Genomic DNA, 24,422 nt, shown 5'->3' with positions numbered 1-24,422 from the left:
GGACCTTCCATTCTGAAAAGATATGATGATTTATAGAAACAAAAAAGTGAAACCATGGTGACGAAACACCAAGTGCTCTCTAAGCTGTTTCTTTACAACTCTTGTTTTTCTAATCTTGTTTTAAGCAACGCATGATACCACATACCAAATTATATCTTTCAGTGGATTTCAGTTTCCAGGTTCAAAATGTGGATTAAAAATAAACCAATGAAGAATATAGCCAGGCCAATATATATTTGCTCTTTTATGCTTTAGTTTCACACTGTTTTAGTGTGCATGATTTAAAATCATACAGCTCTGGAGATAATGTGTTAGATGTTTAATTTCACCAGCCAACAGAACATAGGTAACGGCAGGACTGCGTGCAAAAGTTATGTAATTTCCACAGGTGTTTCAAGTTGCAAGAGTACATGGAGAGGGGAGTGCGCACCACAACAGGACTACGATTGGTTAGATTATGAGGCGTTTTTGATTGACAGAAACATGGACCAATGAGATGCCGCTCTGTGCTTGCCCCCTTGTTGGCCGTAGAGGCGACGTTCAAGGGAACATTTGTTCTGGATGGCGAAGCTGTACCGTCACGTCGGCAGGGTGTAGGTCGTAACATTTTGTTCTTCTCATTAAATCGGATTTAAAGTCGAGCCGAGGGTTTTTCTTTTTCAACCGTGCGCGTAAGAGAACCACCAACGGCTGCAATTAAATCTTCGCACACCGCAAATCTGAAGCTTAATAACGAATTGGAAGTGTTTTAGTGTGGAAGAAAGAGGGCTCGTTGCATTCGTCTGCGGATCCGTGTACGAGTAAGTTATTGCTCTTCAGTATCTTTAATCTCGCTACAAAGAACTTATTTCTTATGAAGTTAGAATTAAAGCGTGTTCTTGTTAAGTACTTACATTTTGTTAAGTTATTTAAAACTACTTAAAGCTACTCATCATCATCCTCGATTTAGTATGCACTCCATTTTTCATTCAAATTTTTTTTTTTCTTTTTTCTCCCAATTCCCTGTTCTGCTAACTTTTTCGTTATAACTCCAACCTTGCTAATAGCTTAAGCTATCTGATTCTGGTTTTACATAGAGACGTTTAGTAAACCCTTATCCTATTTTCCCCTAGCTGATATCTAATTAAGTGGTGGTTTAGTTTAGCAGCAGGGTGATGTTGGCTAGCTAACTTAGCCGACTACTCCCCCGACATTTTTGCAGCGGCTGTAAAGTTGCACCGCAGGGCTGTAAAGCCGCCAGCAGAATAAACTGGACCCATGCATGCTTTTTTAAACACACAAATTCGCTGCCAGTGCGTTATAAAACTCTAAACATATTAATAAGGTTGATATTTATGTATGTAACAGTGTCGGCGCTAGGAATAAAGCTGTCAAATATAATGCTAACGTTAGCCCACTATATGTTGGCAGGGCAGCAGAGAAGTCGATCTCAGTGTGCCAGAAACTGTAAATGTTCCAATAAAAGTACACTGTCATCAATATGGAGTCTGCTCTTCAGTAAATTATTTACTTTTTAATACTTATTTTGTTGGCAGCTGATTTAAAATATAAAAATAAAAATACTCAGTGGTAGTGATGACACACATTAGAACTGTTGCAGACATGATTTGGAAGCCATGTGGCAAAGTAGGGCCACAAATGAATTATGGAGTATCATTGTAAAAGTGTGCATTTTAAATGCATTTACTGTATACTGTGGGCCTACTGTGAGAACTTGAAGAATTCTATAGTATTTATATTGTAAAAAACTTGGCATAACCCATTTCGTTCACATTGGGCGTTGTAAGGAGCCCATCATTGTCTTGTGCTGCCTGTTGTAAATGCTCTCTCCTCTCATCTTACAGGTCTGGGCAGCATTATCAAGATCACAGCTGCAGGCCATTTACTGATGGGTACATACTGCGAGGCAACACACCAAGAGAGCTGCAAATTATTTGCGAGAGACGGGAACTGTGAAAGAATGAAGACAAGCTAGAGACTGTTTTCACTGTAAAATCATAAATTGTAGCTTTGTTGGAAGAACAGCCATTTCAACCAGCAAATGAGTAGCTGGACTAAAGTTACTCAGAAAAAAACCCCTTGAAAAATAACAAGACTGATTCAGACTCATCTTTACAAGTGAACATTAAACACACAAACATGAGTGCTGAAGGGTATCAGTACAGAGCACTTTATGATTATAAAAAAGAGAGGGAGGAGGACATTGATCTGCATGTTGGGGATATATTGTTGGTAAGCAAAGGAGAGCTGGTGGCTCTTGGGGTCACCGATGGCCTGGAACAGCGGCCGGATGAGATTGGCTGGTTGCCAGGCTTTAACGAGACCACTCAGGAAAAAGGGGACTTTCCTGGGACCTATGTAGAGTACATTGGGAAGAAATGGATCTCTCCCCCTACACCCAAGCCAAGACCCCTGAGACCCTTACCTGTAGCTCCAGCCTCTTCCTTCAAGTCAGAGATGGACTCGGACTCAGAACAAGGTGAGTTTAAACAAGAACTGTTAAACCATGTTTATTGGTATCAAATTCATGGGTGTTCTCCTTTATCTCAAAGTTCTGAGTTTTTTTTTTTTCTGGATTAGTACAAGGCAGCGTGATCTCGGTACAAAAAAGGGACACATGCATGAGCTATCTGTATATCCTGCTAGTTTAAGCTACAACAGTTTTCATAATCTATATCTTGACATTATTATTCATTGTGACAATTTGAATGTATTAAAAATCTTAGGGGTGTAAACTGATGTTAGCAATATGCCCCCCCCCAGTGTTATCTATCGCTTTGGTGCATTCTCTGGTAGTCCACTGAAACACACAACTAGTCAAGTGTTAAAGCAAAACTTAGCAAGTCAGAGTTCTGAATCTGTTATCAGCAGGATGCTGATCTTGCAAAACAGGGTTTTGTTTAACAACTCTGCCTGGTGCGGTACAGCTGCACTGAATGTGAACCATGCTCAGTCCCAGAGGACACAGGCTCTGGTGTTTATGCTGGATATAGTACACCAGGGCATTTTCTGCAAGCCATATGTTACCAGCCGAGCTCATCCGTTTTTGTCCTCAAACTGCATCTTAAGGGAATACAATTCTCCTACCAGTGTGGAGAAGCTTGTATAGCTCAATGTATACACTGGTAGCAGGGGGGCATTCATGCTAGCTCAAGCAAAACTGATCAATTGTATCATCATTTAAACTATAATTTACTTTTTTTTCTTTTTTTTTTAGCAACTGAACTAATCCTTTTCTGATCTTTTTTTAAACACCTTGTTTAATCTGTAAAAATATCAATCACATATTACTAACATCACAGAATATCTAAGTTATGGCTGAAATATTTTGGTGAGGGGGAGGGGTCTCTATATGTTTTTTTTGTGGGTTCAAATTTTTTTATTTCAAGATGTTTGCAGTTCAAAATGACCCTTTGAAATGTGAGTCAGTGTTACAGCTCAGACCACAACTATGAACTGCAGTTAAAACTCGTCTTTTTAAAGACTCTGTGGCTTGTGTTAATGTGCACTTGAAGCTTTTTGCTCACCTAAAGAGCAGCTGTAGTCGCCAGGTTTCTAGTTTTTAGGCCATTTGTGGTACTATTGTGAAATTCTTTGCTGTGGTCTACAGTGCGAATGAGGAGCTGTGTTTTTTTTGTTTTTTTTTTAAGTTTTGTTTTGTTAAAAAAAAGGGGCATATGTTGAATGGATGTGTCGTGGTTGAGTGGCAGCACTGCCAAGTGTGAATGTAGCACTGAGAGAAGAAAAGTTGCTGTGTCCTAGGTGGTGGTGTGAGCTGGGCCAGGGGGGAAGGGAGAAAGGGCCCAGAGTTGTGGGTAAAAGGGGAAGAGAGTCCCTGTGCTAGTTTCAGGATGGGTGCATGAGGATCAGTGCTGAAGTGGAGCTGGGGGCTTGGCAGAGAGGCTGCAGCTGGGATTGGGGTAGGTGGCGGGCTTTGGGAGGAGCTTGGGATCTGCATGCTCAAGGGGGCTTTGAAGAGGGTCTTGTGCTCGGAGTGTTTGTGATTTATTGCCCACCACCAAGGGATCCTGCTCCCTTCCTCCTACTCCAGATTTTTTTTCTCCTTCCTCCTCCTTTTTTTTTTTTTTTTTTTTTTTTTTTTTTGTGTTAATGTTTTGATAGCTCCTACCATCAGCTCTGGTCCCAGGAAAAGGGTGGAGAATGGAGGGCTTGGAAAGGGGCCTCTCCTCCCTTAGCCACAGGGGGGTTTACATGAGTGCAGCAGATGTGGAGAGGGAAAGAGAGAGACTAAAGGGCTGGGCTGGGAAACTATTAGTCCTCATTCCAGGGTTCAGCCTTTCTTTTTCTTTTTTTTTTTAATTTAAAATAAACATTAAAGTGTTGCTCCTTTTACTAGGCCTCTCAGTTAACTGAATATACATGTGTAGCGCTGCCAAGCAGAAGGAACTTGGAAAGCGAATAACCAGCTCAGAGCTCCATTTGCTTATTTGATTTAATTAAAAAAAATCCACAGTTGGTTCCCAAACTGAAATTCTCCAAGTTTAAGAACTTCTCACACCTTTCATGTCTAGTATGTTGCTTTTAATAGTGAAAAAGAAGTAATTGAGGTGGAAGCACCTACTTTTAGTCTGTAGCCAATTGTGTAATTCCTGATGCCCAACAAGCACGTTGCATGTTAAAATTGCTTAGACAGCGACTATGTTATGGCCTAATATTAACCTCGGTATTTTCAGTTCAGTGTTTTCAGTGTGTAATTACTTTATTTTTCTCCTCCCAGCTGTTGGCCAGCATGAGCATTTTTTTCCCCTCTTTTCCCAAAATGTTATAAGTATGAATAACTGGTTGTTGCTCTGCACGCTATCATTAGGTACAGCCTACATGCTCAGTCTTGTTTAAGGAAATATTTGATGCCATCCGGCTGTGTTCCCCTGCTTGTCTGAGCCTTATCAGTATGTTTGAAGTTTTCATGTGCACAACATTATGGTACGTGGTATTTATCAAAAAAAAGCAGTGAGATGTTATATAGCTTTCTGCTAAATATGCGTCGTGGTGTGTATGTAGACTTTTTTTGGTTACCAAAAAATGAAATGTGGATTTTATAACTAGTAATGGATGTACTTAATGGAGCATCTGTGCTGGCTACTGGAAGGCTGAGTGCAGCCTGTACAGAGGAGACGTTTCAGCGAGAGCACTCTGCATAGCTGGAGTTTGAGATAATGCAGCTCTCCTTCTCGGGGCCTCTTTAGCACTCAGGCTGACATCTGCTAGATTGAATACGCTTTCTGTTGGTAGTGTCATTTTTTTCGCTCTTTTTTTTTTTTTTTTTTTCCCCTGCTAAGAGTTCACTTTTCTCTTAAATTATACATGTAATGACTTTGGCGTAAGTTTCAAATTGGTGTACTTTTTTCGTTCGTCCAGAGAACAGTCACAGTTCGTTAAATCCATCCAAGTCAGCAGCAGAATAAGCACAGCAGAAGTTTATCGTGTGATAGTTTGCTCTGATGTAGTGTTCCTCTGTGGGACTAAAGGCAGCTGGGGCCAGGAATTTGGTGGTCGGGGGTACGTACAGACTGCATAGTGGACTGATTTGTACCTTTGTGATGAATCTGTATTGTGCTAAGTGCTGATTGCTGTAACTCGACGCACAATACAGCTATACAACAAATGGATGCATGCTGAATAGCACCCTAGCGATTGCTCTGTGCTGTCATTGTTAGCAGTCCACAAGCTGTTGGCAAAAGGAAATATATTTGACTTTTGTACTAGGTGGAATATTAGCATGTATAGAAGCTGTTGAGAGGGGGAAAAAAAAAAAAAGAAGCTTTAGTCAGAGGTGAGAAGCGTGTCAGTGACAAATCCAGTGCCTGTGAATCTCAGACTCAAGCTGGATTTAAATATATTATCACTTGTCATAGTTTCCAGAATGGGGAGGGGAGCCTTTTCACATGCAGTGTGTATAAAGCAGCCCACGTGACAAAGGAAATTTGCATTCATATCATTAAATTGCAGATGTAATAAAATTTAGTGTTGACTGTCCTTAAAGAAGGGGGTAGGGAGAAAGAAGGGAGGCATCCCAATTCAAGCCCAAGATGACAAAGTTGTTTTTCCCCTCACATTTTTTGTTTTTTCATTTGTCATCCGTTTACTATTGAGCGGTCCCTTCACTTTTCATTTTAAAATTTAGTCCGTATTAACCAGCTACCTTTTCCCATCTAGTGTTCATCAAGTTTTTTTTTTTTTTCTTTTCTTTGAGCCTCCTTTGTATTGTAAACTGATATATGATGTAGAGACAAATAACGAGTAGTTTCAATAACTGATTGCATTGAATTTTTCCTCTGGCCGGTTAAAAATTTAAAATTAAGAGGAACTTTAAGCGTTGCTTAACTGTTAAACTGCTTTAAATAACAGTCACCGTGACGAGCCTTGTATAGTGGGGGGGAGGAACGATGACCTGTCCTTAATCTGTATGGATGTGCCAGACATGACATTTATTTTTTTTCCCCTTCTGTCTGCCTCAGAGAATGTCAGACTGAGGTTATAGACACTACAGTTAAGGGGACAACCCTACTGCTGCTCAGTATATGACGGGGAAAAAGACTAGGACTCAAAAAATAACAGATCCATTTTTTATTTTTATTTTTTGTGTGTGTGTGTTTAAGCAAGTGAGACTTGTGTGCATCAAAGTGTGCATAACTGTTTTATTGCATGAGGCTGTTCAGAGGCTGAGGTCTGCATTGGCAAATCTTCTTTACTGGAGTCGGCGCATGTCTGCTAGCAGGATTAAGAAATGGAGCAAGCAAATAAGGCAGGGAGGAGCAGACAGACAGACTCGGTGCAATTAAACAAAGGTGAGATTGGAGAGAAACACAGTGTCATCAGTGCCAGAAAAGTTGTGTGTGGTGTGCGTGCATCTCTTGTGCCCCGGAGATGTGGCATTGCGTGAAGGAGTGGACACAATAAATCATCGCCTCCATTCAGTTATATCTGTCCTGGAAGTTTGTTTGCATTGTTTTGCATCAAAAGTCCTGGTCACTTCTGTTAGGGCAAGAATCGCTATGTGTTTTCCCTCTTGTGCCTCTTAATGTGTCATCAGAAAGAGCCTTTACAGTCCCATATCTCAAAACCATTGTGGTTAAGCAGCCATGATGATATGCCCCACTTCCGTACTATTAGAGGTGCAAGACTAAGATGACCTCTTCTTGGAAATGCTCAAGCCCAACTCGGTGAAGTTCTTGAATAACTCATTTGCCAACCAACAAAAATAATTTGATTATGATTGTTATGGTCCCTGGTGACATCATTTGGCTTTTGCATCAGAATAAACAAAAATAAAAAGTTTTAGTCCTGTTTTGATTTGACCTTTTTGATAACTTAAATATTTTCTCAAATTAAATGATATACTGTAGCTGTGGTTTTAATAAATCCGTGCACTATTACAAGCTAGTTCACATTAAAAGTGGCTAATCTTTGAATGAAGACACTGTTAAATCATCCATTTTTACTATGTAATTTAAAGTGAGGCAGTATTGTGCTCAAGCCATTTAGCTTATCAGATTTGGAGTTGATTTATTTTAATTTGATGTAAGAGGCTTCATTGGTTCTTAAATTTGATCTCGCATTAGGAAACTGGCTGCTTGCATTACTTTTGTGATTCACCGATGCTCTGTGCTTCATAGGGTTAATTGCCAAGCTGTGGCAACAGTCTCCTCATTGGCTGTTACTTTGCTTTTGCACTTCATCTTCCAGCCTGCAGGAGGAGACATTGCCTGCCCTTTTTCCTAATTCAGCTCAGGGCTTCACTATTCAGCACAATCATGCTCAGACATGTTAGTGCTGCCCATGCCAACAGAAAATCCAGAGAATTTGGCATTGCAAGGGTTTTAGTAATACTATAAACTAGCTGCACCTAGTCTTACTAAATGCTACTGTAGAGACAAACAACTGACGTTTTTTGTACATTTTGCACACATTTTACTTTAAAATGTGTTATGTGGTGATCTATCTGTGGGTCTTTATCAATGTGCCTTGGCTAGACCTTTTTCCAGACGAGAAGAAATGTATATGCTAAAAATGTTGGTTGCCTGAGCAGGCCTTCTAAACTTATCCAAAGTGAGCGCTATCTTTAGTGCACCGGTGGTGCCCCAGCTCTGTTCTGCCCACAGTCCTTTCGGCTCAGACGTGCCGTTTGAACCGGACAGATTGTTCCCCACACCACAGCAGCACCAGTGGCAGCTGCATCGACTTCCTCAACCTGCGGTTGTCTAACTGACTACTGACGGGCTGAGGCCTTGGGGGATATCATGAGGTCTGCCAAACATGCAGACTTGTAGAGGCACGTCCAAGGGGCCTCTGTCTCCATACCCTAGTTACCACAGAAACCAGCTTCTATTCAAGTCTTGGAGAGAGTTTGAGGAAGTGTAGCCTGTCAGCTGTTCTAAATGGAGCAAAACAATGCCAGCGCATTGTGTTAATAGTGCAGTAATGCTACTGTAAAACATAGAGGGCTATGTTTGTTTAATAGAATTAAAATTACCTTTCCAGAGAGAGGTGGAGATTCAGTTTGCATAAGCTACAGTAAGGAGTTTTGCAGAACCTGCATTCATCTTGTGTGCCATTATCACAGTTAGGTATACCTATGTGCAGTAGAAAAGAAATGGATAACTTTTACTGTAGCCAAATTAGTCATTAATAATTTTTACAAAGTTTTTCTAGAATTCATTTGCCTTCCATGAACACAGCAATTATAGGTTGGAGGTGGGCTCTTTTTCTTGTTTGTTTGTGTTTTGTTTTTGTTTTTTTGTTTGTTTTTTTGTTTTTTTTCCCCCTCCTTTTCCTCTCCCCTTTATGTTTCTGTGGTTTGGCCTGTATGGGCACGTTGAGCATTGATCTCATGCCAAGGCATCTCAGAAATCATCACTGATACCTTGTAGCATTTCTGCCATATTTCTTTGGCTACTTGATACAATTCCATTGGTGCCGAAACTATCACATTGTCGACAGTACCAAGAAGCAACTCTATCTCCTGCCTGACCCGTGTTCCTCAGAGGCTGACTGTGGTAGGAATAAATAGGCTGGAGGATCACTTGGAAGATTCTCCTTGTTTTTTGGTTTGTCTCCAGGCTGTACAGAAGTACAAGCAGCTGTTTGTATTAATCATTTTTAAGTGTTTTGTGTTTTTTAGTCTAAGTAAACGTGTGAAAATTTGCTTGTTCCTTACATATATTTGTGATTTATTGTTTAAAGATTCCAGGCATCGTGCTGTCGTGTGCTTTTTGAACATTGTGACAGCGGGTGGGTCGGTGGTCTAAATTTAACTTCAGGTTGTGAATTTGGTTTCTCAGAAAACCTTTTGGCTATAGAAGGAAGATCGTGTTGGATATCTTGTCTGGGAGAAAGATTACACTTCCAAGGTGTGTGATGGCTGCACTGCATGTCTCGATCTCTATTTCAGGAAACTTTGCAAAGTCTGAGATGGAACACCAACTTCTGAGAAACCTTCCTCCCCCCTCCATTCCCTTTCAGTTTGTATTTCCAATAACATCTTCCAGATGACCAGTTGTCCAAAGTGGATTTTTGTGTTCTCTCTGGTTTGAAAGAATTTACTAATACATGTACTTGACACACAACAAGGCAGCCTGGGTCCTGCCCTAGCCAGAGAATGTGGTTCAGAATTTATTATTTAACTGACTGAACCCTCTTTCATGCAAAAGGGTAGCTTTTCAATAACCCCTATGCGTCTGTGTATTAGCCACACCAGTACTTGGCCTTTAATGCCTGATTCAAAAAAGTAATCACTTTTAGGTGGAAAGAAAGAAAAATAATGTTAAGAGAAAGGGTCCCATTCATAGTTTTGCAGCATTTTGAAACGGCAGACCTGATGTTGAACAGTTGAGCCTTTCAGGAAAAAGCCTTTTCAAAATATGCCTTGGCGAAGATTTTATTTAGATTTGCCAACTCCCCTCCTGCTTTCATGTCCACACCTGGGTGCAAAGTTCTGAAGGAAAAATAAGTTTAAAAAAAAAAAAGAAGTCAGACCTGGCTTACCTCATATCACAGGATATTTGCTTAGTTCCTTGGTCTGCCAAACCTTAACTTCAGTGCTCAGCACCTCCTGTTGAAACAGCCTTTTATAAATACTCACATTTTACTTTTGAAACCACTTCATTGGTCTTGTACCTGCTTCCTTTGAAGTTCCGAGGAGTCAAGAATCTAATCAGTCTTTGCTGGTTCAGATGAATGGCAGCCCCTTACCATTTAAGGTCACATGAACAGTCATCACAGGATTAACTGTATTTAACTGACTGGCCAGTTGATATCTTTATTCGGTTACGCAAACTATAGATAGATACTTTACTGATCTCACAAAGGGAATTCTTTGTGGTACAGTAGCATAAGAGTAAAAAATAGAACAATCTCCAAAAGGTGTAACTAAATTCTGCCGTGAGGGACTCAGTTTTGAAAGTAAAACCAGCCATTGTCAGCACGCACCTCGAAGAAATGAGCTTAGTGAAATCCCCTTAAAGCCGTGTCTGTTTTGCAAACAGCCAACAGCATAGGGCAACCGATTGTCTTGGTCGTGATTGTGTTGTTGTTTGATTTGGGAAACATAGGTTGGATGTAGAAACGTTTTCTCTTCTTGCTTTGCTGGCTTTTGTGGTTTGGGAAGGGCAGCGGTGCTAAAATGTAATTATTCAACTGTTATTAGCAAATTGTGTGGTGCCAGCATATTTATTGGACTGAGTAATTTGGTTCACAGGTATGACGTTGGATTTGTACTAAGCCTTCGTGGGAAGATTTTCACTCTGTTCACACAAACTGAAATTGCTTGTTTTATTTATTTTTTAAATGTTGTTTTTTTTAAATGATCTTTAGGTTTCTGCTTGCCCGACTTGACGGAGCAGTTTTCCCTTCCAGAGATTGCTCCACCCATTCTGACCAAACTGCTGGAAGCAATTGAGAGGAAAGGTGAGCTTGACTGAATCAATTTCATATTTTTGTTGGCATTTATTTGGCATGTTATGTTGCTACAGTATGTTTCATTAATTATTTTGTAGGTCTGGATAACCCCACATTATATAGAACATTTACTGCTGGTGCTGGACTTGAAGTCAGGCAGTATTTTGATTGTGGTAAGTAGCTCTTTTTATCATCTGTTTTATAAGCCTGTATGAAGAGGAAGTCTGAGTGGAAAAAATGAGTGGGGTGCATAAAAAAAGGTTTCTAAGTATGTGCATAACAGTCTGTTGGCCCAGAAGAGTCTGTGCTATAGTTAAACCTATAAATATACATTTCACTTTACTGAAGTGAGTTTAAGTGTGCGTCTTTGTGCTATTCTGGATTTCAGACCCTCCATCTGCAGACTTGGATCACCTGGAGCTTCCAGTCCTGTGTGACGGTCTGCGTAGGTACTTGCAGGATCTTCCCCAACCCATCATCCCCACTGCAATATATGCTCAGATGGTTCACAGTGCTAAAGGTGAGAGCAGAAGGTTCCCTTACAGTTTCAATGGTCCTTTGACTGTACAGATTGGCCTAAAGAGAAGTGCTGACGTAATGTACTCGTGCCCTGCTGCCGAACATCATGTACTCATGAACACTAAACCACAAGACCTCATCAGTACCCATTGTGTCTGAGGACTTCTTTTTTCTTTTTCCTTTTTTGTTGTTTGTTTGTTTGTTTGTATAAAATGAGCTTTTATTTTCTAAAACGTCTATGGGTCCTTTAAGAAAATAAGAAATATAAATCTATGTATTTATTTCTTAGTGGTAATTGTGTATTTTAGCACATTTTCTTAACCTTTGTCTTGCTGTCTGTTGCAAGTAGAGGGAAAAAAGAAATTCTGTGTTATGCCGCGCTGCATTCTCTTGCTGTCACATGGCCAGAAACAGGATATCTGCGGTTAATAGGAACTAAAACAAGCCTGAAAGTTTATCTCTAGCATCTCTGAGCAGCCAATCACCTGCCAGTGTACCTTATGCTCATTGTCAACCACACAGTGTCTCTGCGGTTTTCAAGTCTTTATTGCACATGACTCCTTTTTCCATTTCTTTACTGTGTAAAGAAAGCTTTCATTTTGTGCTGCTTTTTAACAGCAGAAGACTTTAAAGTAGGACACTTTATCTCCTGTCTTACTGAACCTTTTGGCTATTCTCATCTTCAACAGAGGCGGTGAATCCTGAGGAATGTGCCCAGCTACTACGTCGCATTGCCAGCACCCCAGGCCTGCCTCCCCAGTACTGGCTGACTCTCCACTGTCTGCTAAGACATTTTGCTAGAGTGTGCCAAAACGGTTCCAAGAACCTGCTCAGTGCCAGATCGCTGGGCGAGATCTTCAGCCCTGTGTTTTTCAGACAACAGGCCACCAGGTGGGTATCGGGAGTGTAAGGCTTATGCTGCATATTTTGGTTTGTAAAAGATAGGCACTCAGTCAGCAGACAGATAAGCATGCAGGCTTAGTCAAGAAATGGCAAGACACGCACTGCAGTGTATCACACATTCATGTGTTTTAGCTGTACACGGATGTAGGTTGGAGCTTTTCTGCTTACCAGCTGCGCTGCACAATTAAAGTAGCTAAGCCTGAATTACTATCTGATCGAAAACCGCACAGAGCAGCAGTGACTGTCACCTTGGCTCTGAAACAAACTTTGTTCACCTTGCTTTTTTTGTCCCCCCTCACAGTTGTGAACCCAGTCTGGATGCTCACATCAAGATCATTGAGATTCTGGTGACCAGTGAGTGGAGTGACAGTCAAGCTGCACCAGGTAATTGACTGCTGCTCAATTTAAAAGCAAAACAAAAAAACCCCAAAAAATTTCCACCCAGAAATCACAAAACTACTAGGTGCTGTTCCTGCTAGTGTAGGTGCTCAGGGCATGAAGAAGAAAAAAGGATTCCGTTAAAAAGAAAAAGATGGAAAGGATGTTGTGCATTGCATTACTGATCTAACTGAAAGCTATAAGGAATTTGTGCAGGATTTACATTGAAAGGAGAGCATAAATGTATGTTCTGCAGTGACTAAGTCTGTGCACAGCACTGACTGAGACCTGAGCTATTAATAGCTTAAAGAGCAGGGTCGAGACTTAGTGCTGCTGCAGTTGTAGGGAACCACAAATTACCCAGTGATTGGAAAGTTACTAACATTATGATGCTAAAGCAAGTTGATTTTTTTTAGCATGTGCTTATTAGTAGAAACAAGTGTTCTAAATTGAAACTTTGTAGAATAGTTTAAATTAGTTCTGCTCAGTTTCTAAAATAGTAAGTTTTCTTTCTGAACTAGCATATTTCCATTTTGCAGATAAATGCTTTTTTTATGCAATGAAATGGTACAATTATGTAAAAGGTTCTCACTGGAATTTAACGACTACAAAGTAGCAACCTGTGTTAGAACAGTATTTCTCTGTGTGGCTTTATTTTTGTCAGCCTCATGAATATGAAAATTGGGGAATACGCACGTGATGTAACATCTTCAGTAAGATTCTGGGTTCTTCTTGGAGCACATTTTTATTTTTCGTCTCTCCTCTGGCTTTTGCTGTTACGTAGCATGTGCCTCCAACAGTATAGTATAGATGACAGATTTGTACAAGTCTGATTCTGTTTGTGTTACTGCAGTGGACTGCATACAGACAAAGCTAGTTTGGTGATTTGAGACAGCAGTGCATTGCGTGGCAGTTCTGTTTTTACAGCTCTAGTTGGGAGCGGTGTCATTGGCTGGCCCAGAGGCCCAGCACTGACTGTGGCTGCTTAAACTTTTTATTACCTGTTAGGACTATTTATAACGCTCCTGTGCATGGTCTGCTCTCAGCTGTCAGTGATTTGCACCTGCAGGGAGCTCTTTGGCTGTGGGCTTGATGGATGGCTGAGTGAATGGTCGGGCAGGCTAGAGAGAAACCCTGAAATGCTTTTTGTTGGTTCTGCACATACCCATAAAGACTGTACCCAGTGTAACACATGGCAATGTTTAGTCGGGCCAGACTGGTTTCAGTCACCTGTCTAATGCAAATAGTAGGGGTAAATAACCTAGTTTCTAAACACACATGTACAGAACGTACATGCATTTCTGTGAATGACCTGTATGCGCGTGTGTGTGTGCGTGCTTCCTCCCAGTTACTGCGTTCCTATTTTAAGTAAGCGACAAAAGGCCCACTTAGATTTGGTTGGCTGGAAAGTCGGCCTGCTCCACAGAGCACTTCTTGTTAACTCAGGGCTGCTTGTAGTTCTAAGGGCCACTTGCCTCCCCCTTCAGTCTTCTCTCTGCGTGGATGTCCACATGTCCTCCCTGTCTCAAAGTGCTCAACTCAGCAAATATTTGAAACTTTGCAAGTTAATCATAAGACTGCCCCCCTCCATTCCCCCCACCCCCAAGCCTCCGCCTCCGCCTTTACAAACAGAAAGAGGGAGTGACCAAAGAGCATAGAGAGACACACACACCAACGCAGCTGGCACAAGTGGCTGCTTTCAGAACAGGCTGCATCGACACTGGAGCAGCTCCCGCTAATCATTAACTTTCTGACTACACGTGAGCAGGCCTCCGCCTCACAGGGCTCTGAAAGGGAAAGGCAGAGAGACTCAGCCCTTTACCGCACCTTCAGCAGGAACTGAGCAGTCAGTCAGCGAGACAGTCGCATGCTGCACCTGCTTCACGTCGAGCGGATTACCTGGATTTCATTAAGAAGCACACAAAGCCGTGACCTTTTAAGAATTAAAACAGACCACGTCCATGTACTCACTGGTCTAAACTATGAAATGGAGCTTTACAGAAGGACTTGAAACTAACTCTGTTGGATTTACTTTATTGTTTGGGAATAAAAGAGAAGCTACAAAGAAGAGAGAATTGATTCCTCGAGACATGCACAACTTGCAACGTAAGTTTGATGTTTCAGGTCCTATCTTGTAAAGGTGTCAGAAGTGGAACATTGTGTGTTCTGCTGCGTTTTCCTTCAGGCTATAACGAAATGAGCCTCATGCGTAAGATTAAGACACAAATGTCACAGCTTAGAAAAGACAGAACAGGAATAATAGGTTTGTGTTTTAGTAAGACTTCAATCTTCGCTAGCAGCAAAGTTGCCTCGGGCAACTGCTCATGAGTTATGGGCCATACTTAAAGAGTGCGCATGAACCTGCATTAAGATCAGACAAAAGAGGCTCTTGAATATTTAAGTCGTTTATAGCTATGGTGAACAATGGCAAGTTGATGTTAGTTTTTTTAAATCTGCTGTTGTATCTTTAGGATTTTTTTTTTTTTCTATCAAAGTGCTGTGGAACAGGTTTGTTCACTTAGGTCTTACTCAAACATTAAAACCTGTTTTGTTTTTTGTTTTGTTTTTTTCTCCTTTTTTTTTTTTCTTTTTAAATACTCATTTGTAGTTGATGTGAACTGTATAACTTAAGCGTCTAAAATTTCCACCAACTGTCCCTCGACTGAACTAAGGACAAAGATTTCTTTTCACTTGAATCTTCTACCTTTACCAAGAACTGGGGCTATTTTAATTTCACTCAGGAAATCAAGGGAGCTATCCCTGTCGTGCTGAGCGTCACGCTGTGGGATTACAGACGTATTTTGGAGCTCTGGGTGCCGCTGACCGGGCCAGGCATTATAATTTAGCTGCGTACGTGCTGCTGCAGCAGAGTAGGCTTTACGAGTGCCAGCAGTAGGACGGACTAAATGTCCGCACGACACTCACGGGGAGGAGGGGCCGAGCAACCTGCAGGGGAGCAAGTGGACAAGCTGAACAGAGAGCGAGAGGATGACAGAGGAGAAGCATGGAACAGGGAGCAGGTCCTTTCTCTCTCCTCTGCTAGCAGAGAGATGCGGTGCGTTTGCTTTCGCAGATGGATGCACACCGAGACGCAGTGCTGGTTGATGCAGAGACGCAATCGTTTCAGTTATCTATTTAGAGTGTTCTAAAAAGGCGACGCTTTTACAATGACCTCATCGCTCACAGGAAATGAAAGATGCAGGAGCGGTTGGTGACAGACCCTCTATGCGATTGGCTGTGGTAAGTGATGTAACACGTTACTGAGCAAGCTGCCCTTAATGGCTTCTGAAGTACGTGTTTAGGTGGCTGTAATAAAGTATTTGTGTGGAGCAGAGGCAAGATCGGATCGGCACAAGTTGTCTGTCTGTGGAGGTGTTTGGCTCTGGTTTTAGAAGGCTGGTTTCTTCACACGAATTAGAAATTTCTAGTAATCTGGAGACAAAGTGTGATCAGGTTGGAAGGCAGGCGGTATGCAGAGAAGCGCTGTGGTTGGATTGGTAGGTTGCATTTGCGCAGAATGGAAACATTTGAAATCTATGTCATGGTTGTAGCTGTGTGCACAGTGCTTGTGGTTTCAGCGTGCAAAGTTCTGCAAGGTCCATTGCAGCAGGAGGGTTGTGAATGCAATGGCAGCGAACAACGGCAGTGCAGATTTGTGGGTTTAAAAATAGCCGACTGCCTTATCTCTGCTACTGGTAGCTTCACGGTGAGCTCCAGTTTTAAGAGTTTAATTGATTTACTGATGGTAGAAGAGAATCTGGTTATCCTGCGTTAAAGCGCAGCCTTTCCTGCTGGTAAAGGCTTAAAGGGTCATTAGGATTTCCCAGTCTGTCCTATTTTACTGTAAAATGTTGTGCAGCCATCTTTTTGTGCTGGTCTCTCTGCATTTTTTTCTGCATGAAAAAGGCTTCACTGCTGCGTTAGGAGCGGGGAATATTTATAGATGGCTCCATTTCTTGAATGAAATTCATTCTCCCTGACTCACGCTTGAGTTCTCCTCCCACTGCCTCACCAATGCTGCCTCTCTGTTGGACATGGGCAGCCTTTTTTTTTTTTTTTTTTTTTTTTTTTTTTTTTTCCTTCCCCCACAACCCTATTCATGGAATAGGGTTGTGGGAGGATGCACGAGAGCGAGCATGTGTGTGTGCCTTCTTTTGAAATATTAAATTCAAAGAGCAAAGTCTTGTCATTTTTAATTATTTACTTACAAGAAGATCAAGTAAACATTTTAAAGGCAGCGCAAGAGTTCCCCCCCCCCCCAAATCTGCCTAAAAATTTTCAGATCTCGGGCTCCGAGTCGGCTTTATTTTTACACGAACACTCATAAGTCTAATCGCATTGCAGTTGATTTATTTACGTTCTGTGTTCTCTGCCTTTTCCTGCAGCTCTACCTCCAAAGCCACCCAAGCCCACATCTGTGATTAACAACGGTATGAACAACAACATGGCGCTACAAGATGCTGAATGGTACTGGGGAGACATCTCAAGGGAGGAGGTCAATGAGAAACTGAGGGACACTGCAGATGGTACGTTTTTGGTGCGGGACGCCTCTACAAAAATGCACGGAGACTACACTCTGACTTTGAGGTAAGTGTCTTGTCCTCTGTTTCCTCAAATTGCCTGTTTATCCATTTTTAGTTAGTGACCTGTTGGTTTAACCGCCGCTGCTGTTTCGTCTGCAGGAAAGGAGGAAACAACAAGCTTATCAAGATATTCCATCGAGATGGCAAATATGGCTTCTCTGATCCACTAACCTTCAATTCAGTCGTCGAGCTCATCAACCACTATCGCAACGAGTCCCTGGCTCAGTACAACCCCAAGCTAGACGTCAAGCTGCTGTACCCCGTGTCTAAACACCAGCAGGTGAGGTGGCAGCTCGATGCATCCCAGCAGAATTAAAACATCTGCGTGTTTAAAGCAGTTGAACCTCAACTTTTTCTGTATTTGACTGTGACTCTTTCTTTAGGATCAAGTGGTAAAAGAGGACAACATCGAAGCTGTGGGCAGGAAGCTCTGCGAGTACCACCAGCAATACCAAGAAAAGAACAAAGAGTACGACCGTCTCTATGAAGAGTACACCAGAACATCACAAGTGAGTACCACCCCGCCCACAGTGCAACTAGCATCAAGAGTGTTACTGCAGTGTTTGTAGGTCAAGTGCTTAACGCTGCGCTTCTGCTCGCAGGAAATCCAAATGAAAAGGACGGCGATAGAGGCTTTCAATGAAACTATCAAAATATTTGAGGAGCAATGCCAAACACAAGAGCGCTACAGCAAGGAGTATATTGAGAAATTCAGGAGAGAAGGCAATGAAAAGGAGATTCAGAGGTAAGAACAGACCACACTTTGTTTTGCATTAGCTGATAACAAAATGCTTGCTATGCTCAGAACTCATCCTTTTTTTTTTTTCCTCTCCTACCAGGATCATGGGAAATTACGAGAAGTTGAAATCGAGGATTAGTGAAATAGTAGACAGCAAGCGCAGGCTGGAAGAAGACTTGAAGAAACAGGCAGCAGACTACAGGGAGATCGACAAGAGGATGAACAGCATCAAGCCTGACCTCATCCAGCTCCGCAAGACCAGAGACCAGTATCTGATGTAAGTGCAGCGCCTGAACTGCATCCTGGCTGCATCGGAAACTAGTGTTCGCTCTGAGGGAAATCAAAATGGGTCTGTCCTGCTTTCTAATGTCCGTGTCTTTTCTCTTTGTAGGTGGTTGACCCAGAAGGGAGTGAGGCAGAAAAAACTCAACGAGTGGCTGGGAATCAAGAACGAGAACACAGAAGAGTAAGTTAGCGAGTGTCAATCATCCACTCGATGGACAAAAAAAATGTGGGTTTTTCATGACAACTTACATTTGTGTTTTTGTTTTTTTGTTTTTAGTCAATATTCTATGGTCGATGATGATGAAGACCTTCCTCATCATGATGAGCGGACCTGGAAGCTGGGCAACATCAATCGATTACAGGCGGAGGCGATCCTCCAAGGCAAGAGAGACGGAACATTCCTGGTTCGAGACAGCAGCAAAGCGGGGTGCTACGCCTGCAGTGTTGTGTATGTATCTGGCTGCTATATAGAAAAGAATTGTAGTTTTAGTGTTGAAATATCTACCTGTGGTTACGGCTTCAGCCACCACTGAGTGAACTAGTTTTAAAGTTGATGGAGAGCATCACAGAGCAGGTTGTGACTCCTGTCCTCTCTTTGCAGTGTGGACGGCGAGGTGAAACACTGCGTCATCAACAAGACCCCCACAGGGTACGGCTTCGCTGAACCTTATAACCTGTACAACTCATTAAAAGAACTCGTTCTTCACTACCAGCACACGTCTTTGGTCCAGCACAATGACTCTCTGAATGTGACACTAGCGTACCCTGTGTACGCTCAACAGAGACGATGAGGACCCGGACGTATCCATATTGACAATTAAGGCCCCATGGAAGTTGGAGACATGTTTCGACCACCATGATTAAGGCTCCGATGACCGGACTCGGACTTAAAATTGGAGGAAAAGACAAAAAGCCTGAAACATTTCAGTGACTTTGCCTAAACCATGAGCCTGAGGCGAGTCTGAATGTAGATTTTTCCCTTTTTGCTTTTTGTGGGAGCACAGAATTGAGCGAACACTGCTGAACTCGCCCAGCGGAGGACATTTGAGGCCTTCTCCTTATGGTGCTTGTTTTTGTTTTGTTTTTCCCCCCTCTTCCCAAAAGCTTTACCAGCTGGATTATCAAATCGCAACAGAACTCACCGGCTACAAATTTCGTTTTTCCTTTTTTCCCCTTCTTCCCCTGTTGTGTGTGTCTGTGTGCGTGTGTGTGTGTGTGTGCGAGACTGTCCATGTGACCAAATCTCATAGAATCAGGAAACTGTGTGATATTGGAGGGCTGTGTAACACTTTGCTTGTATTAACTGTTCAGTAGCAGACCATGGATCAGCTGACAAATGTAGCAAAATGGCACTTTTTAAAAAAACAAAGTTTAATTTTTTTTGAAAAAAAAAGAAACTCCTATGGACTTTTATTAGAAGAGCAGAGAGGACAAGTATCCACATTCTGCCTTCTCACTGATGAGCATTACAGTGCATACGTAAACTTGATTTGAACTGTGGGCAGGGAGAAACTATGAATGGACTATTCTTTCATGTACATATGTGAAAATGTGCAGTCATGACTCATACCAAAAAGGATCTGTTCCTCTTTAGTTGTATCCTGATCTGCTATGCAAACCTTTCTCCATTTTTATTTCAGAATTGTTTTATTCTGTTGCAAACCCACAATATAAGCTTGTTTTAGTGCTTAAAGTATTTTTGTTCCTGTGTAAATATCCAAGAGGATATTTTGTCAAAATGCCAAGATACAGTTTAAAAAAATGCTTATGATTTTTAAAGATGATAGAAACATACTTTATTATAAATTACTTTAACAACTGGTATACAGATGAAAGTTTTGTTTTGTTTTTTTTGCTTCAAACTAATGTTTTCTTCTCAGGCAGAGCCTTTTGAGTATTTGAGCTGCTTTAGTCACAAGTACTATTTCCGACAGAGCTAAGCCTACATGCAGTTCTTTGTTAAAACGGACAAAGAAAGTCAGGCTGATGGGATTGTACAACCCTTATCTACCATCACAGGAACAACAGTATAGATTTATTTTGTTATAAAATATATTTGTTCCCATATGAGAATATATCAAAGCAGACTGGTGTTTTCAACTGGTGGATATTGCTATTAAAGATCAATATGCATTGTACACTTACTATTTTTTCTGTATCAGAAAATCACTGTGTTTACATGGGTGGATCGGCTCATTTCAGATGGTAACATAAGATTTCAAAACCCCTAAAAGAAGGAAAAAGAGCTGCGTGCTCTATTCCCACACCCTAAATTTAGCTTTTACAAGTCTACGATACAAGTGTGTCAGACCACATAAACTATGACGTGAAAAATCACAAACTGTATTACTCACAATATATTTTGTAACCCTTCAACGTGTCATCACAGCTGTCAGGTGAACCTGTTGAACGTATCTGTAGAAAACTAGTTGTGGAGACATTAACAGAATCTGATTTTGATAGTTTCCCATTTTTTTGTTGGCATGACAGGTTACTTTTTATTTCCATCTTGGACACAACTTGTTCTCTTGGGAACAGTCTACATGTACAAACCACAGAGGAAAACTTAGTTTTAATTCACAATTTTCGTTATTTACACACAGACTAGTTTAACCCATTTGACCAAATTACTCATTCACAACTTTAAATGTAACACATTTATAGGAATTGTCTTTTTCCTTTTTTCTTCCCCTCCCTTACTCCAAAGCTGTTAACAGGTGTCTCATATTTGACATTTACATCCTCAGCAGCTGCTGGCATGAACATTTTTGATTCCCTTTGTCAATTTTTCTTAAGTTTGTTGACAACATGCACCATTATTTCTTTACCCCATTTCTGGGTAGTATTGTTGTTTTATTGTTGTCCCTTTTATTTGAAGCTCCTCTTTGTTGTTGGCGTCCCAAAAACGATTGGAATGAGATTGCCAGTGTTCCCCAGTTTTGCTTTGAATCTGTATTGGGCTTTGTTAAAAATGAAATAAAACTCTTCTTTTTATGAAACAATGGCTTTGTTTTGACTGGTGAGTAAAATGAGTTTACGTTAGTGGTGTTGCTCTGTTGCTGGCAGAATTGGTCAAACTGACACAGTGTGTAACTGATTCTATTCTCTTAACTAGAGTAACTGTAGCTTAAGAGGGTGGTTGACAACAACAGCACAGCTAAAATTACTGCAATGAACTTGTTGCTCTGAAACACTTGCTTCAAAAACGGGAATTAGTGCTGCAGATTTGGTCAACTGATGTTAAAACAAGATGAAGTCGGTCTGTTATTAAATGTTGGCAATTACATCTACATCTGTCTGTGATAATACAGCAGTTAACTTTAAATTCATGGAAATCACAATTCCTTTGCCATCTCCATACATGGAAATTCCCACTACTAGATCTGAAACACATTCCTCCACAAATAGTGGTGCAGTTGCTGCAGGAAAGCCATTTAACTGTAAAGGAAAATTATATAATTACTGCTAAAATTAGCATCCAAAACATGCTAAGCTAAACATGAGAATAATGCAATGTCTTAGTTGAACACTCCAAAAGTGACAGCCTACCTTCTTGACCTTGACTTTGATGGAAAATGAGGTCAAGGGAAGGGCTGATCCAAAGGAAAATGAATTCAATGATAATCCTAGCAACATAACAGACATAACTAATGCTAACTATAGCAATCCCTGAACGCACTTTGATACAGTTAATATATCTTTTAATCTCGGTTTAGAGAGGCAATACGTGGACAAGAAGCAGACTTTATTACAGCATCATATTGTTCAGAGTTCACCTGTGGGTTTAAGAGCCTGTGGTTGAGAATTCAGTTACATTTGATTGATCTGTGCTGAAGTATCCCTGCGATTTATGGGTTGGTCTTATCACATTTCATTTTCATAAAGGAGGTCCATGAGGTGCCTTAGTATAGAGAATTTCACGAGTTCCTATATTATAACTATAATATAAGAAATATGAGAACACTATAAAGTATATTAACAACTTGGAAGTATCTATAAGAATGATAAGATACTGCCAAGTGACTTTGCAAAACTGACTTCTGCTAAATTTTGGTACAGCTGATCTTCCAGCATCATAGATTCAGATCACTGAACAGGTTTGAGTTTTTTCACCAGCATAGTGGTGAGTTACAGACATTTACTGGTGTACAAACAAGCTTTTGTTGACTGACAACCAGTGTTGTGAAACGCTTTTGATGTTTGAAAGGCCTAAACTTGGTGAGCATGACTGTCATACCAGATGTAGAAAGCAGAACACACTGTCAGTTTGGAACTTTTTCAATAGATTATATCTGTTAGCACATGTAGTAGCTAGTGGAAAATTACCCTGGAGGTTTACAGAAGTGCTGAAAGATGGCCTTGTTGACATTTTAGGGGAAAAGTTTGTTTCCAGTGACTTTGCATTTTGTTTCAGAAATTCATGAAACTGTATGTTTAGCATATTAAATTATACTCTTGATTATTCTACCTGAGTAGAACTGAATATGTTGACTTTGAGTTGGTGGTGTTAGTTCACGATTTTATTAATAGACTGAAAATGCTTGCAGATGAAGCATCCTTTAGGTTTCATCCAGCAATTGCCTCCAGCTGGATGTGGGATGTCTTGCATTTGAATATAAAGTGGCCATGCATCTCCAAGCGTGAGGTCAACGTTTTGATCTGGGAAACAGTGGACTGCCCAGACACGGGTGGAGAGTTCTAGTATCCCAGGGTCTTGTTCACAAGTAAAGAAAAGGCGAATGATAGTAGTAGTAGTGTGGGTGCTGGTCAGACAGGGCTGAGCCTGAAGGCATAGCATAACAAGGATGCCTACTAGGTGTAGTGTTTCCTTCAGGACCGAGACCTGAGGACAGATCCAGAAGACACTTGGGAGTACACGTCTCAATGCTTTTTTGTCTCCCAGAGGGAAAGATGGAGGTTGGACGACAGGATGGTCTGGGAACCTTTGTCTTGACTGTTCAACCCTATGACCCAGGCTCAGATAAACAGTAGAAAATAAACAGACAGATGCATTTATGTGACTGATGCATTTTAAAATAAAATATCAATATTGATGTAATAGTAATTTTCTAAAGATTATACAAATACTAATCAAACCTAACCTATGAGCCTGTATATTTAGATATGGAAATACAGTATATGACACAAAAACTGAGTTTGCACAATTCTAATGAGCTTGAAAGTCAATATTTTGTATGACCACCTCTTTTCTTCAGCACAGCCTAAACTCTGTTGGGCAAGCTTTCATGTCATCATCATGGTCAAGTCTCTACTGGATTTTTTCCTATTTCTGCTGTAGATAGTTTTTTACCCCTGGACAAAAGACTCCTTTTGTCCTCCGCTTGTCCAGTTTCCTCAAATTTTTTAATGCCGCATGGCACACCATGCCAAGATCTGTCAAGTTTTCAGCTAAAAGCACTTTGGGAATCACCTTGTTGGTGAACTTTTTTTTACACCTGTCAAACTGTCTTATCGTTGCCATTTGTCATAGACTCAACTGATGAAATGGGAACAAATTATGAGTTTTTGTGACATAGATCACTTTTGATGCTTTAAGTGGACTTTGCTGATTTTACTTCTGTATTTGAGTGACACTTGTGACAGTATTGCAAAGGTTTGGAATCACTACTGTGTGTTAAAAATGTTATTACTCCTGCAGCCTTGTGCCTAAGTTGTAGTGCAGGCTGCATGACTTTTCACTGCATACGTGAAGCAACACTTGTACATTGTGCAATAGAGAGAAAAAAAGGCACATTGTCAGCGGTAAACCACACCTCCTGGACACTCGTATCTGCTCAAAAGTGACTCAGTTTAAATCTGTATATGGCATTTAAAAAAAGTGAAGCATTTCATGGTATGCCAGCTTAACTTAATTACTAATTATCCAAGCTATTGTGGTGGCACATAAGTAGAGGCTGGTGTTAATGGCCTCCTACATCTGTGATTAATAGTCATAATATACGGAAAATATTTAATGAAAGAGACTCAGAGTTTACATAAGCATGGAATTAGTGGGTTGACAAATTATACAGCATGTCCTACATAAAAGAAAAAAAACCTGAACAATACCTAACTGATATAATCTGTCACGCTTGGAG

General features: G+C 40.9%; 1 protein-coding gene across 3 annotated transcripts; it reads left to right on the top strand.

Annotated features, from left to right (window-relative positions):
- Positions 1–543: 543 nt before the first annotated feature.
- Positions 544–21,073, top strand: pik3r1 (phosphoinositide-3-kinase, regulatory subunit 1 (alpha)). Of its 3 annotated transcripts, XM_005454464.4 has the most exons (15): positions 544–800; positions 1,845–2,479; positions 10,834–10,926; positions 11,016–11,090; positions 11,306–11,437; positions 12,126–12,327; positions 12,641–12,723; positions 17,103–17,304; positions 17,400–17,580; positions 17,684–17,809; positions 17,903–18,045; positions 18,140–18,316; positions 18,431–18,505; positions 18,602–18,772; positions 18,926–21,073. In XM_005454464.4, the coding sequence occupies exons 2-15, from the start codon at positions 2,140–2,142 to the stop codon at positions 19,113–19,115; spliced, it is 2,190 nt and encodes a 729-aa protein (XP_005454521.1). In that variant the 5' UTR covers positions 544–800; positions 1,845–2,139; the 3' UTR covers positions 19,116–21,073. The 3 variants fall into 3 exon arrangements, with proteins under 3 accessions (XP_005454521.1, XP_005454523.1, XP_005454524.1); XM_005454466.4 differs by lacking the exons at positions 544–800; positions 1,845–2,479; positions 10,834–10,926; ... (2 more) ...; positions 12,126–12,327; positions 12,641–12,723 and adding an exon at positions 14,391–14,823; XM_005454467.4 differs by lacking the exons at positions 544–800; positions 1,845–2,479; positions 10,834–10,926; ... (2 more) ...; positions 12,126–12,327; positions 12,641–12,723 and adding an exon at positions 15,493–15,957.
- Positions 21,074–24,422: the final 3,349 nt, after the last annotated feature.

This window comes from Oreochromis niloticus, linkage group LG7 (assembly GCF_001858045.2).
Source record: "Oreochromis niloticus isolate F11D_XX linkage group LG7, O_niloticus_UMD_NMBU, whole genome shotgun sequence".
Taxonomy (NCBI): Eukaryota; Metazoa; Chordata; class Actinopteri; order Cichliformes; family Cichlidae; genus Oreochromis; species Oreochromis niloticus.
The sequence above is the reverse complement of the archived record's forward strand: the minus strand, read 5'-3'. Positions and strand labels throughout refer to the sequence as shown.

Coding starts and splice junctions, on each gene's coding strand:
- pik3r1 (XM_005454464.4), top strand. CDS start 2,140: ATGAGTGCTGAAGGGTATCAGTACAGAGCACTTTATGATTATAAAAAA. Junction 11,091..11,305: donor CAGGCAGTATTTTGATTGTG/GTAAGTAGCTCT, acceptor TCTGGATTTCAG/ACCCTCCATCTGCAGACTTG. Junction 11,438..12,125: donor GATGGTTCACAGTGCTAAAG/GTGAGAGCAGAA, acceptor CATCTTCAACAG/AGGCGGTGAATCCTGAGGAA.